This window comes from Prenolepis imparis, unplaced genomic scaffold (assembly GCF_030444845.1).
Source record: "Prenolepis imparis isolate NDT839.2.m4 unplaced genomic scaffold, iyPreImpa1.0 SCAF_6, whole genome shotgun sequence".
Taxonomy (NCBI): Eukaryota; Metazoa; Arthropoda; class Insecta; order Hymenoptera; family Formicidae; genus Prenolepis; species Prenolepis imparis.
In genome coordinates this window covers 14887742-14903052 of record NW_028141164.1, presented here as the reverse complement: position 1 = coordinate 14903052, position 15311 = coordinate 14887742, and the positions used below count along the sequence as shown (strand labels likewise).

The window sequence follows — 15311 nt, the reverse complement described above, 5'->3', positions numbered from 1 at the left end:
CGTGAGTACTCTGCGTTGATACCACTGCTAATGATAACATTATTAGAATTTGGGGACACTTAACATATAATAATGAAAACTTAGTAGATTTTTTAGTTCAGCACGGTGTTTTACCATCAACAATTAAGTGTAATAAGTGTGGTAATGATTTATATATTAATAAAGAAACATTATCATATCGATGTAAAAAACGACATTATGTGAAAAATGTACATAAGAAATATGTCTCCGTGCAGTGTGACTTTTATACAAGTGCTAAAATTGGTACTTGGTTCGAGCGAAGTCATCTTGACGTCGCAACAGTATGTAAAATTGTTGGATGTTTTTTAATGTTGCGACATCCACGTCAAGATGACACGCAGGACGAGACTGGCGTTGCGTCGGCCACTATTGTCGATTGGTTCAATTTTTGCCGAGAGGTAATTATATTTTAATATATTTTAACAGATCTATATGTATACTTAAAAAAGATATATATAGTAATAAATCAAAATATTTCTAATTACAGGTCTGTGTGTTCTGGGCTGAGAAACATAGCGAAAAGCTTGAGGGCCCAGGACGCATCGTCGAAATTGACGAGGCAAAAATAGGTAAACGAAAATACAATCGTGGCCGGCTTGTTAAAAGTCATTGGATTTTTGGAGGATACGAGCGAGACACGAAGAAGATTTTTATTTGTCCAGTCGAGGATCGGAAGAAACACTCCTGGCGTGTATAAAGGAATGGATATTGCCAGAAACGACCATCGTGTCAGATTGTTGGAAGTCATATAATTGTTTAGGCAATGAAGGCTTCCAACATCTGACAGTAAACCATTCCTTAAATTTTGTCGATCCTGAAACTGGTAAGAAATATTTAAAACTATATATATATATTAATAGTTGCGAGTTTGAATCCACATATTATATTTTTTGTTCTGTTGTTAATATATTTTTTAAATTTACAGGTGCACACACACAGCATATAGAGCGTGTTTGGAGAGAGGTTCGTGGAAATATTCCAAGGTACGGAACCAGAGAGGAACACATCCTTGGATATTTGTCCGAATATCTCTTCAAACGCGCCTATAACCGACTGGAACGAATAGAAAACTTCTTTCGTGTCATTGCAGAAATATATCCTCCTATGTCTAATGACCAGCCAGAAACGTCCGACGAACCAAGTACAAGCACTGCATGAGGACATATTTTGCGTTTTCACATTAATATAATATTCTTTATTAATATATAACTCATTACCACGCTTATTTACACTTAATTGTTGATGCTACAACACCGTGTTGGACTAAAAAATCTACTAGTTTTTTCTACGTGAAATATTTATGTATATATTATATACACTCGTCAAAAAAATTATCGCAACACGTAATTAATATCAAAATTTAGCATAAATTCAAATAAGTGTATCTCCGCGAAAAATTGTATTTCAAAAATTTTTTTTTGTTTTAAAGGGTAAAGTCTCTACTTTAAGGAACTTTCGTTCGATTTTGATTTTATTCTCTCCCCCTTTCTCCATCCCTTTAAAAGAAGGGACGTGTTTTTTTTTCAAAAAAATTGCATAGTTTGACGAACTCTACGGAGTGTACTAAATTTTTTTCGCAAATATCATCATAACTATCGTAAAATATGGACTTTTCTCTACAAATTAAAAAAAAATTGAATACCGTACGATTTTTTTTCGCGAAGTTACAGCATATCAAAGTTACCTATGCATTTTTGCCTATATATTTAATTACCGCCAACATTAGCATTATCCGATGGGCACTACGGCGAGGTTGCTGGTCGGATTTTGCCCATCGTGTTTGTGTGTGTGTGTGTGTGTGTGTGTGTGTTGGGGCAGGGATATGTGTTTGTATTTAAAATTGTATATTTCTGCCTCGTCTTGGGATGACCTCTTGCAGGCGCTCACGCATATTAATGCAGGCTCTAATTGTGGCTTGCTGAATTTCGAACCATATTCGATGTAGGGCTGCTTCCAATTGCTGGAAATTGGTTGGTAGTCTTTCAAAATCATGCAGCCATCTTCCCATAAAAGATCATCCGAAGACGAGGCAGAAATACACAATTTTAAATACGAACATATATCCCTGCCCCAACACACACACACACACACGGGGTGCCCGTAGTGCCCATCGGATAATGCTAATGTTGGCGGTAATTGAATACATAGGCAAAAATGCATAGGTAACTTTGATATGCTGTAACTTCGCGAAAAAAAATCGTACGGTATTCAATTTTTTTTTTAATTTGTAGAGAAAAGTCCATATTTTACGATAGTTATGATATTTGCGAAAAAAATTTAGTACACTCCGTAGAACTCGTCAAACTATGCAATTTTTTGAAAAAAAAAAACACGTCCTTTCTTTTAAAAGGATGGAGAAAGGGGGAGAGAATAAAATCAAAATCGAACGAAAGTTCCTTAAAGTAGAGACTTTAAAACAAAAAAAAATTTTTTTAAATACGACAATTTTTTGCGGAGATACGCATATTTGAATTTATGCTAAATTTTGATATTAATTACGTGTTGCGATAATTTTTTTGACGAGTATATATTGTATATATTTATATATTTTTATTGGTCATTTATACCATGAGTAGAACAGTTTACACACACACACACACACACACACACACGGGGGGTGCAAGGGGGTCCTTTGGCCCCCTTCCCGGACCCACCCCGCCGGTAGGCACCTTTTTTTTTTTTGATGCGCTGGGGAAATCCTTTATGAATACCCACGCCTCCGGGATGAGGCCGTGGGTTATGTGGGAGTCCTTGTTCCCCTTGACCGAGCCTCGAAAGGTTCGGCCAGGGGGCCCAAGTGTATACCTCACTAAAACCCCAGCGGGTGTCCTGTCTCGGGCGATGCTCGGGAGCGCGAGGGATGCTGGTGTCCCATACCGTCCTCGCGCCCCCTCGCCTAGCCTTCCCCGGGGAGTCACCTTGATCCTGAGATCAAGGCGAGTCGCCGTCCGCCATCGTGCGGATCCGTCCCGGTTGTGGCGCAAGGGGGACACCACCCTCGCGCCACGCCCTCCCGTGTTGGTGGGGGGGACGGGGTCAGGGCTCGAATCTTCCCGCTCGAGCCCCGGCCCCCCGGCCCCGACTGGGACTCCCTCCGCCCCCAAAGGGTCAACGGATTCGGTCGTCAGTCGAGGGCCCTCCTCGAGGTTCGATTTTTTACGCTCATTAAATGGCAAAAGAGATTTATTTTGCATATTTAAATCTTCTAAATTTGATTGATTTTTTTCTAGATATTTTTTATATATATTTATATGTGTTTTGGATTCTGCATGACGATGGATTTGCGATAAACTACTAGCGATAGATTTATCGCAAATCAAACAAAAAAATAAACTTTCGTCATGTGGCACTTCACGCAACCAAAGTTTAAATTCTTCAATATCTAACCATTCTTTTTTAAATATTGATTTACGCGATTTTTTTATTGGTATCTCAACATTATCATTACTATTATTATCAGATGATAATGTATTCTTTTTAATATTATTTTGATGATACGCGGAGTCAGCATGTCTTAATATGTATATTGAATTGCACGAAAAAGTTTTATTGCATATACTGCAATAAAATAAAGACTACTATCAGATGATATTTTACACACCCAAGATTTGTATCGGTCGTCTGTAAGCCAAGCTTCTGCAAAACTTCGCTTACGAGCTTTTCGGGGCTTCGTTAATTCAACACATATTTTTCGTTACTTTATACTATTTGTTAAAGCGAAATATATATACTGATCAAGAGCTAATTGCTCGAAAACGAGAGATGTTTATAGTAAAACGGTCTACAGCTGACTCGACGAATTTCGAAGACATAAATGTCAAAAACCTGTCGCTAGATTGTTATTGTGTCAAACAGCTGATTGGAGAGCTGCTAGACAAGACGAGACGCGCGGTAAAACGATCAACACGCGCAAAAAAGGTAAACACGGCTCGTCGGGAAGCCGAATATAATGATTGAAATACATTTCCCAATATACAATATTTTAAATTTTTTGACGGAAGAAACCACCACCTTCTCGCGGTTTCCGTTGAGCAACAATATGTACGTCGTACATTAGTACAAAATAAATAGGGAATAAAAAGAATAAAATCTTAAACAATATTTATAAATTAAAATATTATTTTATTACAATTATTTCTTTAAAGATAAAAAATCTTTTTTAATAGAAAGGCGTATATATTGGCCAAGAGTGGATTTTTATATATAAAATATACTTATAATTATTATTAATTAATAATTATTTTTAATTAAAATTTTAAATATAAGTTACTTAATTTATGTTTAAAATATATTAATTTTATTAATATTATTTTATAATATTAAATATATTTTTCATATTTTATATTTTCTTTTTGCATTGGGTCGCATCGCCTACTCGCTATCGCCAGTATTCCGGATTCGCTCGAAATTCGTAGCTCTATTCTATCAAAAGAAAATAAAGGACAAAAGATATATACCTGTCCTCTTCTACATATGTTCGAAGGACAAGGGTTCTCATCTTTTCGGTGCGCTCTGCGCTGCCGACCTACCCCCTCCACTGCAAGATGGCTGTCGCGCGTGAAATCTTGCATCACTGGTCAAGGGGGAACCGTCCTTATCCCTCCCGCGAGGTCTTCGGGGGTAGAACTCCGGACTTAAGCGTCCAGAGTTCCCCCCCGAAGACCTCATCACGCGTCTATTAACGACGCGGGGATGGCGGGCCCAGCCTCCCCCCGACTCCCGCCCGCAGCGGGCGAACCCGCTGGGGGCGGCGGAGACGGGGGCACGGACCCGCCAGCCGGTAGGCACCTCCCAGCGGGGAGGGTCCGGGAGGGGGGCCGAAGGACCCCCTTGCATCCCCCCCCGTGTGTGTGTGTGTGTTTGTGGTGTGTAAGACTGTTCTACTATACCATAGAGCATGCGCATGTGACCGTAGAGAGTACTCATCATGTCGATATGACAGATTTCCTAACCCAAAAGTAGTCAACTTTAACTGTTAATATTTCGCTTTGCGGGGCAAGCAGAGCGACGCTTTTTTCTGCCAGATTCTTTCATTTTAAGCAAAAACGCGTCGAATGAGTGCAAATTTATTGATATATCTCGTGAGGCAGCTAAACTGAAATTCGATTATTATTCGGTATATCAGATGGAAACGTCTCATTGTTATCCACAGTCGTGCAACAATTATAACAATTATTCATCAGAATGAGAAGACATCAAACATCTCTACAAGGTAAGAATAAGTTAGTGAGAGAGGAAAAGAGTGTGTGTGTGTGTGTGTGTGTGTACACGTGCACGCACGCACGCACGCACACATCGCGTATAGCAAACAGCTGATCGCAGCGAGCGCCTCATGTAACTGCCCACATCGGATATTGAGTTTCGCCAGTCCTACCTACCGCCCGTACTCGTGCCGTAATTCGCTATTTCTTTTTATAATGTGAAAACTAAGCTTCGGATAAAATTTTGGCGAAGGAAAAATCGTCTTAGAATTCAGTCAGAAATACATTTTAAGGACAAACGGTTGTTTTGAATCACCCTGTATATAGCTTTAAAAGTTCGGAACGGTCGAATATCTCGAAAAATAAGCGCTTTAGCAAAAATATTTATAACGGTGCAACATCGTTACTCGGCCGACTATCCGTCAGAGGTCATCAATCGGGCAATAGGTAGCGGCGCTATAAATTCATTTTTTAACTTGCGAAAACACCGTACAAGAAACGTTGCCCGGTGCCACCAACGGCTGACGGAGACCGCAGAGCGACAATTCTCTCAGCGTACCACCCAACCACTCTGGAGAGATATCTTCTCGGTCCTTGATATAAAAAAACAAGATTTCAGAGCAAGAATCACTCCGAATTTGCCTTCGGTACAACTTGGAGCCAGTAAGGCCCGAGACCGAGAGATAAGAGCCAAAAAGTCGAGCGTACTTGATCTCTGAAAATTGTCGGTATTCTTCAGGCTTGTCCTAATGTGTCACGAGCGAATCGAGGATAGAGCATACTTTTCTCCGCCGAGCTTTCTCGGCTTTCGACTCATACATTCCTGCAAAAGCTGCGCGCCAGCTAATTAACGGAGATGGAGTTCTTTGTCTTCGAGATTTCTCGTCCACCGGCGCACTTCCAATATCCAGCGATTTCAACGTCGCGACCCGCATACGCTCCCGTCAAAATTATCTATCGCGGACATTGATCTAAACACGAAAAAATCCGTCGCGGTAACGCGCAATATAGGGGTCGATCATTTTATTATGTCGCATATTGAATCGCGGTATCAAATGTTGCTTGATTCGATCCGCCTACCGGCACCCATCGTCAACCTTTTCATGCAGTCCGTAATATCACTGATTACGTTCAGATAACACATTCTGCATACGATTTTCTGATATCAACAAAAAAGAGACTATTTTTGTTCACAATTGTCACTTATTCTTTAAAAGAACATTTGCTCTAAAAAGCGTAGCTTTTCTGTAGAAAAATTGCATTTTCACAATTTTCCCCGGTGTTTTGACAATTTTAAGCTTCATTTTCGAGTTCAGCAGGTCCAAAAACATAAAGATATACCGATTTCATACATTTCCCTTACAGGCAAATTTTAGCCCTTTTTCAGCATTGTTCTTTAACTGATGGAAATAATTCAATCTTGGAATAACTTTGAAAGCTGTGCGTCATGAACTCTAAATTTTAAATAGAAACTCGCATTTTTCATTGAATATTCTTGTCATTAAGATATTTTTAAAACGCTGTTTTTAAATTTTATTTGAGTAAAAGTTTCCCAAATTAAAATCTACCAAAGTTTAAAAAGTGTACACATCATTTAATGTTTATCTAACAAAAAAGCATTACCTCCCAAGGTCAATAATAATTTTTAAGGGGTCAACCGGTCAAAAAAATAGATAATTTTTAAGCGTGAATTGAAATAAAAAGTTGTAGACTTGTGGTTTGGTACAATACACTTTATTTAAGTGTATTGTATTCCCTAAGCATTGACCGAAAATTTTTACAATATCATTGTTAGTTTGCAAAATATTAACAAATTAATTAACAATTTATGTACCAAAAGTCAAAGCAAAAGTTAAACAATTTTTTTCAGTCAAATTTCAGTCAAGACAATCCAATATGGCGAAATCATCGACATCAATGACCGGTGCAAAAAAAATTGACTTTTTATAACATTTTAATGAATGGTACTAAAATTATTATTTTTCCTTTCATTTTGCATATTTTGTGCCTTTTTCGTGTACTTAAATAAAATGCACAAGTCTACAGTTTTTTTTATTTCTTCGGTAACCATGCTTAAAAATTACCTATTAGGTGTTTGCAAAAGTTCGTATAATTTAAAAATTTGTATTTATTAATAACAAATAAAATAACAATATTTTAATCAAAATATTAGTTGTTGCTATTGACAACTATTTGCGACTTTTCGAACAATAATTTAATACCACGTCGATACAATGACTTATCTTTTGAAGCAATCCATTACTCAATCCATTTTTGCACTTCTTCAGCATTTTCAAATCGTGTATTGGATAGACCGTGTTGTATCGAATTAAATAAATGAAAATCAGTTGAGGCGATGTCTAGAGAGTACGCTGGTAGGACTTCCCAATCCAATTCGAACAACGTCTCTTTAGTTGCAACAGCAACATGCGGTCTAGCGTTATCATGTAGCAGGATAGTTCCATTTTCAAAGCGTGAAATATGGTTATATTCGGAATTATGATTTATCAGCCATCAATTCTGATTGAATATGATCAACATTTAAAAACAAGAAAGCAACTTAAAAGAAAATAATTACTAAGTGACTGCAACCTAATCTAACGCGCCATTTATTTGTAACCTTACGAACTTTTGCAAACACCTAATATTTTTTCAGCCGGTTACATCGGGTTGACCCCTTAATTTTTCATATGCCCATTCCGAAATTTTGTTTCTTATGTATTTTGCGAAAGTATTTCAAACAAAAATTGTAACATTTTGAAGGAAAAGCTACAAGAGATACAACATCACTATGTAAGTCTTTGTAGTTGAGATCTATGGCTCTTTTGTATTTCTTATGGAGTATGAGTATGAGGACACGTGGAACGGCTGGTCGGATAGATATCGGACTCGATATAATTAGAAAAACACTTTATTCGATAAGTAACTCTAAGTACAGGTAACGTATAGACTCTCTCGCATAACATGTGTTATCTTTCGCGCTTCTCGAAGGAGAGTGCTTGGCTCTCGTTCCGTTCTTGCAATACCGGGCTTTCGGAGCACGGCGCATGCATTGTGCGCCACCCGTTACATCGACGGGTGGCAGTAGTTACCGGTTATACATATATTCGCTCTGTCGGCGGTGTTCTACAACTTACAACTATACACTATATGCGATGTAAGAAAGATAAAAGCAGCGCTAGTATCTTTCTTTATCTCTTCAGGTAAGAGATTCTTTAACAGGTCTACATAATTTTACATTTTTTCTACAATCTGGAAAAGAAGAGTAGTTTCAAATAATTGTGTACGGAATCCGAATCCGCAAGGCTAAGGCCTATCAGTTGATATTTTTATATTAAAGTTTAAGCATTCATTTAAGCCTTTTCTAAAATTTTTTCAGAAGTCAGATTTGTCTGCCATAAATTCTCAAAAATAATCAAAACGCGTTTTTTAAGGATTTTAACACTTTTTTTCGAAAACTTGACGTGATAGGCCATTTTATCTTGCAGATTCAGTGCACGAAAATCCTATATAAACCACTCTTTTTCAGAGCACAAAAGTTCATGCAGACCTGTGTAATTAATATGATATCACGGATTTCCCTATGATCTGCAATCAATTGCACTTTGTCATAGATATAACATTAGTTAGTATTTCATTTATATTTTCTAATAAATTTTTTAAATATTTTTCTTGCATAACTAAAATATGTGGTGCAAAACCGAATTTTGGAATTTTTCACTTTTTATAATAAAATGTCATATACTAACAAGTATATTTTGCATTTTTACAATGTAGATCCAAAAAAATCATAATTTTTGTATTCTCAAAAAATTATACATTTTTATAAAACTTTTCTTATATTTCCTACATAGTTAGAATATTTGATACAGAGTCAAATTTAAAATTTAAAATTTATAAATATCTTGAAAATTTGTAATAAATAAAATACGGACTTGTGAATTAAGTTGATCTTTTGATTTGCGACCAATTATATATTGACTATTAATTTATAAATTCTTATCTTTTTCTTTAAAAATTGCTTGTACCACATTGCGCCGTATCCTATTGATCACAAACATTATAATTTTAAAACATTTTTTCTTGAAACAAAATTTATCAATTTGTAGTTCACAGCTATACTCTTAATAGTCTCTTAATAGTACCTTCCTCATAAGTGCGTGTTTATATTCATCTTTATTTAAATATTTCATGAAAAATAAATATTATATCATTTACAACGAAATTTCGAATACATTCAATGTAATTGTAAACGTTGTTTACGTAACCTATTATCCAATTCTGCTAATTGCCGAAGAAAACCATTATTTGGATGAACATCACGATTTGTGCGAATTAAATGTATAGCGTCAGTTGCTAACATATTCTTCTTTATCATTAAATATGTGAGAACACAGGTAGCACTGCGAGATACACCTTGCATGCAATGTACGAAAGCTTTACCTAAAAGAATTAATAGATTTTTATTTATGCGAATTATATCACGCATGATGAAACAAAAAGGTACTTATAATTAAGTTACCTCCAATAGATACTGCTTCATCAATAAAATTGGCTGCTATATAAAAATATTTACTGATATCCGCGGTAGGTAAATCTATAACTTGCAAGCCAAGATATTTTATCGTTGTATCTGCATAGTAATTGTTATCTGTATTTACAAATCCATATCTTTTTCCTTCAGCAGCATTTAATATATGTGTTATACCTAACATTTTAAGATATTTTTTGTTTTTTGCAGTAACTCTGTATAAGAAAATCATTAAAAAATTTTTATTTTATCTTTAATTTCTGTTATAGATATTATACTCTGTATAGCGAGAGAACATCGACGGTCTGCGCATAGGCAAAGTGAGGAGACGCGCTATTTAGTAAAAGCGGATTCATTGGTGCATGGTACGATAGCCCACATCTCAATAGCGCATGTCAAATTTAACATAATTCTCGTTAGCACACATCTCTTTACCACACATCCCGATAACACACAAAGTAAATCGCGCATTATCCCGATAGCGCACATAGTAAAACGCACATTATCTCAATAGCATACAATAAAATAACATGTAGCCCCGATAGTGAACGAAATATTAAAAGCATTATCCCGATAGCGCACATTATGTGATTTTCTTTTTCTCGATAGGCCACATCATGGATGCGGGCTATAGAGAATTACTATGAAATTGATGTGCTATCGGAATATGGAATGATTCTCGATTGCGCACAGTACCAATCGGACACGACAAACCTAATCGGGTACAATTCGAATCGGACACAGTCTCAATCGAATACAGTTCCGATCTGACACAGGCTTGTAATGAATTTCGTATCTTGCGGAACCTAGTTGCAAACCTATGTGGAAATGTACAATTATAAGTCGTTAAGAACTGAAAGCATTATTCCGATAGCTCATATTGGGCGAGTTTTTAATTCATCAATTGATTAATTGCATGATGCGCAAATACAGCAAAGTGCTGCATTTGCAGCATTTGCGCATCATGCAATTAATCAATTGATGAATTAAAAACTCGCCCAATATGAGCTATCGGAATAATGCTTTTAACATTTCGTGCACTATTGGAACTGTGTTATTTTATTGTATGCTATCGGAGTAATGCGTGATTTAGTTTGTGTACTATCGCATCGTGTGTTAATGGGACCCTCTCGTTATTAACGTATACGGCACGCTTGGGCCTGGGATTATTCTATCTAATATGTATGTATCTAATATATCTAATGTCTAATCTATCTAATATTTTGTATCTAATATATCTAATGTTTCTATGTGATGCTATAATGTTTTAGGGGTCTCTAAGTTGTATGTACAAGTGGCTCAGTTTTTGATGTCTGATTAATCCCAGATTTTGAAAGCACATAGCTGATGCGACCGAGTGCGTCCTCGGATTGTGGATAAGGGAACAGCCTCCAGATATCGGAGTTAGCCGTAAATAACTCTTTTGGGAGGAATAAGCGGCCGCGGACAGCTAGCGGTGAGAAACCCAAGAGCGGGGTGGACATATCTTGTAGGAAAGAGATGGCCTATAAAAAACTCTGTTCGTTTGAAAGTTTTCACGACGAGACGGATGAGTATCGCCTCTAAATAAACATTCCAAACTCCCGGGTAGGTCGGATTCATTAGCCTTGGGAGGCAACTGGTCTAAGAGAAGAACACTCTGAAAAAACCAACCTTTTCGTTTCAGATGGACGACAAATCAAGACTTACCGACTCATTGTCAGAGTGATGAGCCATCCAGGGTCCGGCGAGGGACGTATACTATATCCTAGATGGACGATACCCTACACCTCTTGTTGTCATTGCAGCGATGGTTCAGCTGCGAAGTTAAGAATGAGTTCGCTGAGAAATCGGCTATCATCACCGAGAAGGCTAAGGATGTTTGTGTGGGGTCAACGACTTCTGTTCCTTCTGGGGACAGAGATCGTCTCTGATACGAGTCTGGATTTAATGGGCATTCATGAGATGTCAGGACCTGGACTCTGAGAATAACCCGATTGAAGAGTACGCATCTTCCCAGTTCTGGCTCGACCTACCAATGGTCAAGGAGTTGGAGAGACAGGTGAGAGACATTGCGACCAATAGGCTTTGGAAATACTCTCGTAAGGCGCTGAGAAAGCCCTTGAAAAAGTGGCCTCAATGGACGATACTGAGATAAGACGTAGAGAGGGATTAGGCGGATATCTTGATGTATGTGCTTAGGGCAAATGTCTACTTTAGGGAGTAGGCGAGGCGTAGGTAAGATACGCGACCTTTTATTCCGTGACATAGAATGATGGCGGTAAAAACAGCTAATGCTTATCTTCGTTAAGCCTCTCTTAATAAAACTGAAGAGCCGCAGATAGCAAAAATGATTTGGAGATTTATCGGATGGGGGATACTCTCCGTAATCTCCTTCGCCTTCCTCCATGGATCGAAATATCCCGGTGAAGAGGACGGCGGAATCTGAGATTGCGGATGTGGCTGATTCACTTCGGTTTCCAACCCCGACCTCAGTGATGGAATGTCGGCGGCGCTGATCGTGCCAGAGAGAGGAGAGCGGGAGGGGGGAGGGGGTTTCACTTGCCCAGATGCTCTCGCTAAGGTCCAGGAAAATATTTCTCTCAAGGACCTGGAGATTGAACAGTCTTGGCTCAGGAAGACGATGAATGGAGATATCCTTTTCAAAATCTTCGGTAAAGATAGGATTGAAAAGACTGAAGAATTTGTGAATAAGTTTAACGAGGTTCTCGGAAATAATTGAATGAGAGCTATTCAGCCCGTGAAGTTCGCTGAAATGCGTCTTTATGGGTTGGACATGTTTACTGTCTCTGAGATAGTACAACCGGTTCTAATGGAACAATGCGAATCTATTCTGAGGGGGACATTCGAGTCGGAGAAATCTGGTAGTCTTCCTCGGGACTGGGTTCGATATGAACGAGATTATCATTCGCCATTATCAGTCACCAAATCGTTGGCAAACAAAGGGAAGTTCGGGGTGAGGTTGTCCACAGCAACAATTGAGTTGCTGAGGAAACGCCTCCAGTGTTATCGCTACTTTGCAATTGATCACGTAAGGCTGCAGACGTGGATCGATCTGCCATGTGTTATCGGTCTAGAGAACTGTTGCATCTTGCGACGCAGTGCACGGCTGCGCCCTGCTGATTTGTTCGGACGTCCAACCGGGCACAAAATGGGGAGTAAAGGGTGTGCCCCTCCTGTAAGGAGTAGGAGGATGATTCTGGGAGGCCCGACTTTCTTTTCGCAGCAACCGGTTCCTACGACTAAAATTCCAATTTACAAAACGGACGGCCATGACATGCCGATCTATTTTTCGTTGTATTACGCTACCGCACGCATAAATAATCCATTCGTACAACGAATTATCGCGCGCCGGGCGCTCTCTCTTTGATATATGGAAGAGAGCGACCGCTCTCGCCCAGCTTGTCACCGGCGCAGACTCACGAGTCAAAAATACTGGCCAACGCTCCTCACCGCGCCAGCCGACTCCCGTAAACACGACCGTGTCGAGACATCACACCGATACACACATTGACAAACTTATGTACACACACTTATTCGCGGCGATTTTAATTCACGTGCGACATAGGTTGCGGTCGAGAATACACTACGAATGCTTTGAAACATCATTCTATCTTTGTTCTACATTTTAGAAGAATAAAGATAGAATGTTTCCAAGCATTTGTAATGCATTCTTGACCGCAGCCATAGATATATGTATGTATCAATAGCTATTTGTAGACCCGTATGTATATCACCGGCGATTTAAAAATCCGTGCGAAGTATTTAATTCTTACACGCGAACACCACCATGCCTGCGATACGCGATCGGACTTGCTTTTACACACTCACACCCCCTAACCCCCCCCCCCCACATACTTGTATTTACAACATACATTAAATTTATTTTTATTATTTTACACAACTCGGCGTTCTGTGTTTTAACCCTTTCTCGAGCCCTGATCCCGGCTGAATTATCCGCGCTCGCGAAACCGGCCGTTATAATGTTCTCTCGCTGGACGCAGTACATATAAAGGATATCCTACCAAAAAAGTAACCACCCCCTTTTATTTTTTAAACTAAGAGTTAGACCATAACGGATATACAGGGTGGTCAAAAAGTCTGGAAACAATTATTTTCGAAACTAGTGATCCTGTGAGAAAATGTTTCAAACAAAAGTTGTAAGGTTTTAAGTGGCGTATTACATAGCAATATTATTATGCTATGACTTTGAAGAGTGTTGTCAAGGTCACGTAAAGGTCACTTTCAATTTCTTATATGGAACACTCTGCTTTTCATTACATATTCTTATAGCTTATTTCAAGAGCTTTCCAAAACACTATAATAAAATATTTTTTCATTAAGTACTTTTTGAGTTGAGACTTGAAGTTCACAGTATTTTGATAAAATATAAAATATCTTGTGAAACATTCAGTTTTTGGTAATCTTACATTAATACTTTTATGCACAGAATAATGAAACTAATCAATTAGTATAAAAAAACACAGTTGCTTTTTAAAAAAAAGTATGTAATTTGCAACATATATTATTTGACAATAAGAATATTCGAGGCTCTTTAATATGAAATATAAATATTTAGAAATGAATTAGCTATAAGAGCCGTACGCGGATGTCGGTGCGTCGATTTCAACGAAAATTAATTTTTCGTTGAATTTAAATACTTGTGCACGGAGGCACGAATTTTGCTTGGTACACTGCCAAGACTTATTCGGAATAATTTCAATTCGAGATTTTTAATTCCGGTGATCCTCTGACCCCCCCTAAATAGATGTAGGCGAGAAAAATATCGGTCTAAAAGTCGCTGAATCGGGAATCGAACCCGAGTCTTTCGCTTGCCGGGCGGATGATCACCGGGGAGCATCACCGGAATTAAAAATCTCGAATTGAGATTATTCCGAATAAGTCTTGGCAGTGTACCGAGCAAAATTCGTGCCTCGTGCACAAGTATTTAATTCCAACGAAAAATTAAATTTCGTTGGAATCAACGCACCGACATCCACGTACAGTTCTTATAGCCAATTCATTTCTTAATTATGTAAAAAGTTAGACGTTGCCTGTGATATTTCAAGCCAATAAAACTCATATAATATGTAAAGTTGTGTTCGTTTTAAACGGACCTACAACTGTTATTTATATCGAAATATGCACATTATAAAAAAATTATGCATTTGTAAGCAACTACTATGCTCACAATGGAGTTCAGTATAAACCATTTAATATATATATGTATATATATTAAATTAAATGGTATTATATATGGTATTATATACAGATTGTCCTGTAATTCGCACCCCACCCGTCAGATGCAGGTAGAGTAGGTTAAATTTAGTAGAAAAGTCCTCTACCATTTTGCGATTTGCCCAATAATTTATGAGAAATTAATTAAAAAAGATCAGCCAATATGCGCGCCCTACAAGCGCGCGGCGAGAAGAGACAGCCCAGTCTTACATGGTTACTAAGTACGCGGCGAAAAGAAACAGTCTCATGTTACGCGGTTGCTAAGCGCGGGGAGGAGCGATCTTCAAAAGACAATAGCATGATAATGCTGGAGCCTCGAG

General features: G+C 38.1%; 2 protein-coding genes and 1 long non-coding RNA gene across 9 annotated transcripts in view; 2 read left to right on the top strand and 1 right to left on the bottom strand.

Annotated features, from left to right (window-relative positions):
- The window catches only part of LOC145937732 (DNA replication licensing factor Mcm2-like), a 56258-nt gene that overhangs the window by 509 nt on the left and 40438 nt on the right, over window positions 1–15311 (top strand). Inside the window, exons 2-4 of one of the 2 annotated variants that reach the window (XM_083041029.1) lie at window positions 5147–5233; window positions 10023–10118; window positions 11025–11794. In XM_083041029.1, coding sequence (XP_082897155.1) covers window positions 11693–11794 — 102 coding nt within the window. In that variant the 5' untranslated portion in view covers window positions 5147–5233; window positions 10023–10118; window positions 11025–11692. The remainder of the gene's footprint in view (window positions 1–5146; window positions 5234–10022; window positions 10119–11024; window positions 11795–15311) is intronic. The other variant, XM_083041030.1, reaches the window with a different exon arrangement.
- Window positions 241–826, top strand: LOC145937666 (uncharacterized). Its single transcript, XR_014425603.1, has 2 exons — window positions 241–419; window positions 509–826. It is a non-coding gene; the product is annotated as an uncharacterized LOC145937666 (long non-coding RNA).
- LOC145937731 (dual specificity protein phosphatase 3) overlaps window positions 8118–15311 on the bottom strand; it is a 44305-nt gene continuing 37111 nt past the window's right edge. For all 6 annotated transcript variants that reach the window (XM_083041022.1, XM_083041023.1, XM_083041024.1 and 3 more), the window contains 2 exons: window positions 9745–9968; window positions 8118–9665 (listed from right to left, as the gene is read on the bottom strand). In XM_083041022.1, coding sequence (XP_082897148.1) covers window positions 9460–9665; window positions 9745–9968 — 430 coding nt within the window. In that variant the 3' untranslated portion in view covers window positions 8118–9459. The remainder of the gene's footprint in view (window positions 9666–9744; window positions 9969–15311) is intronic.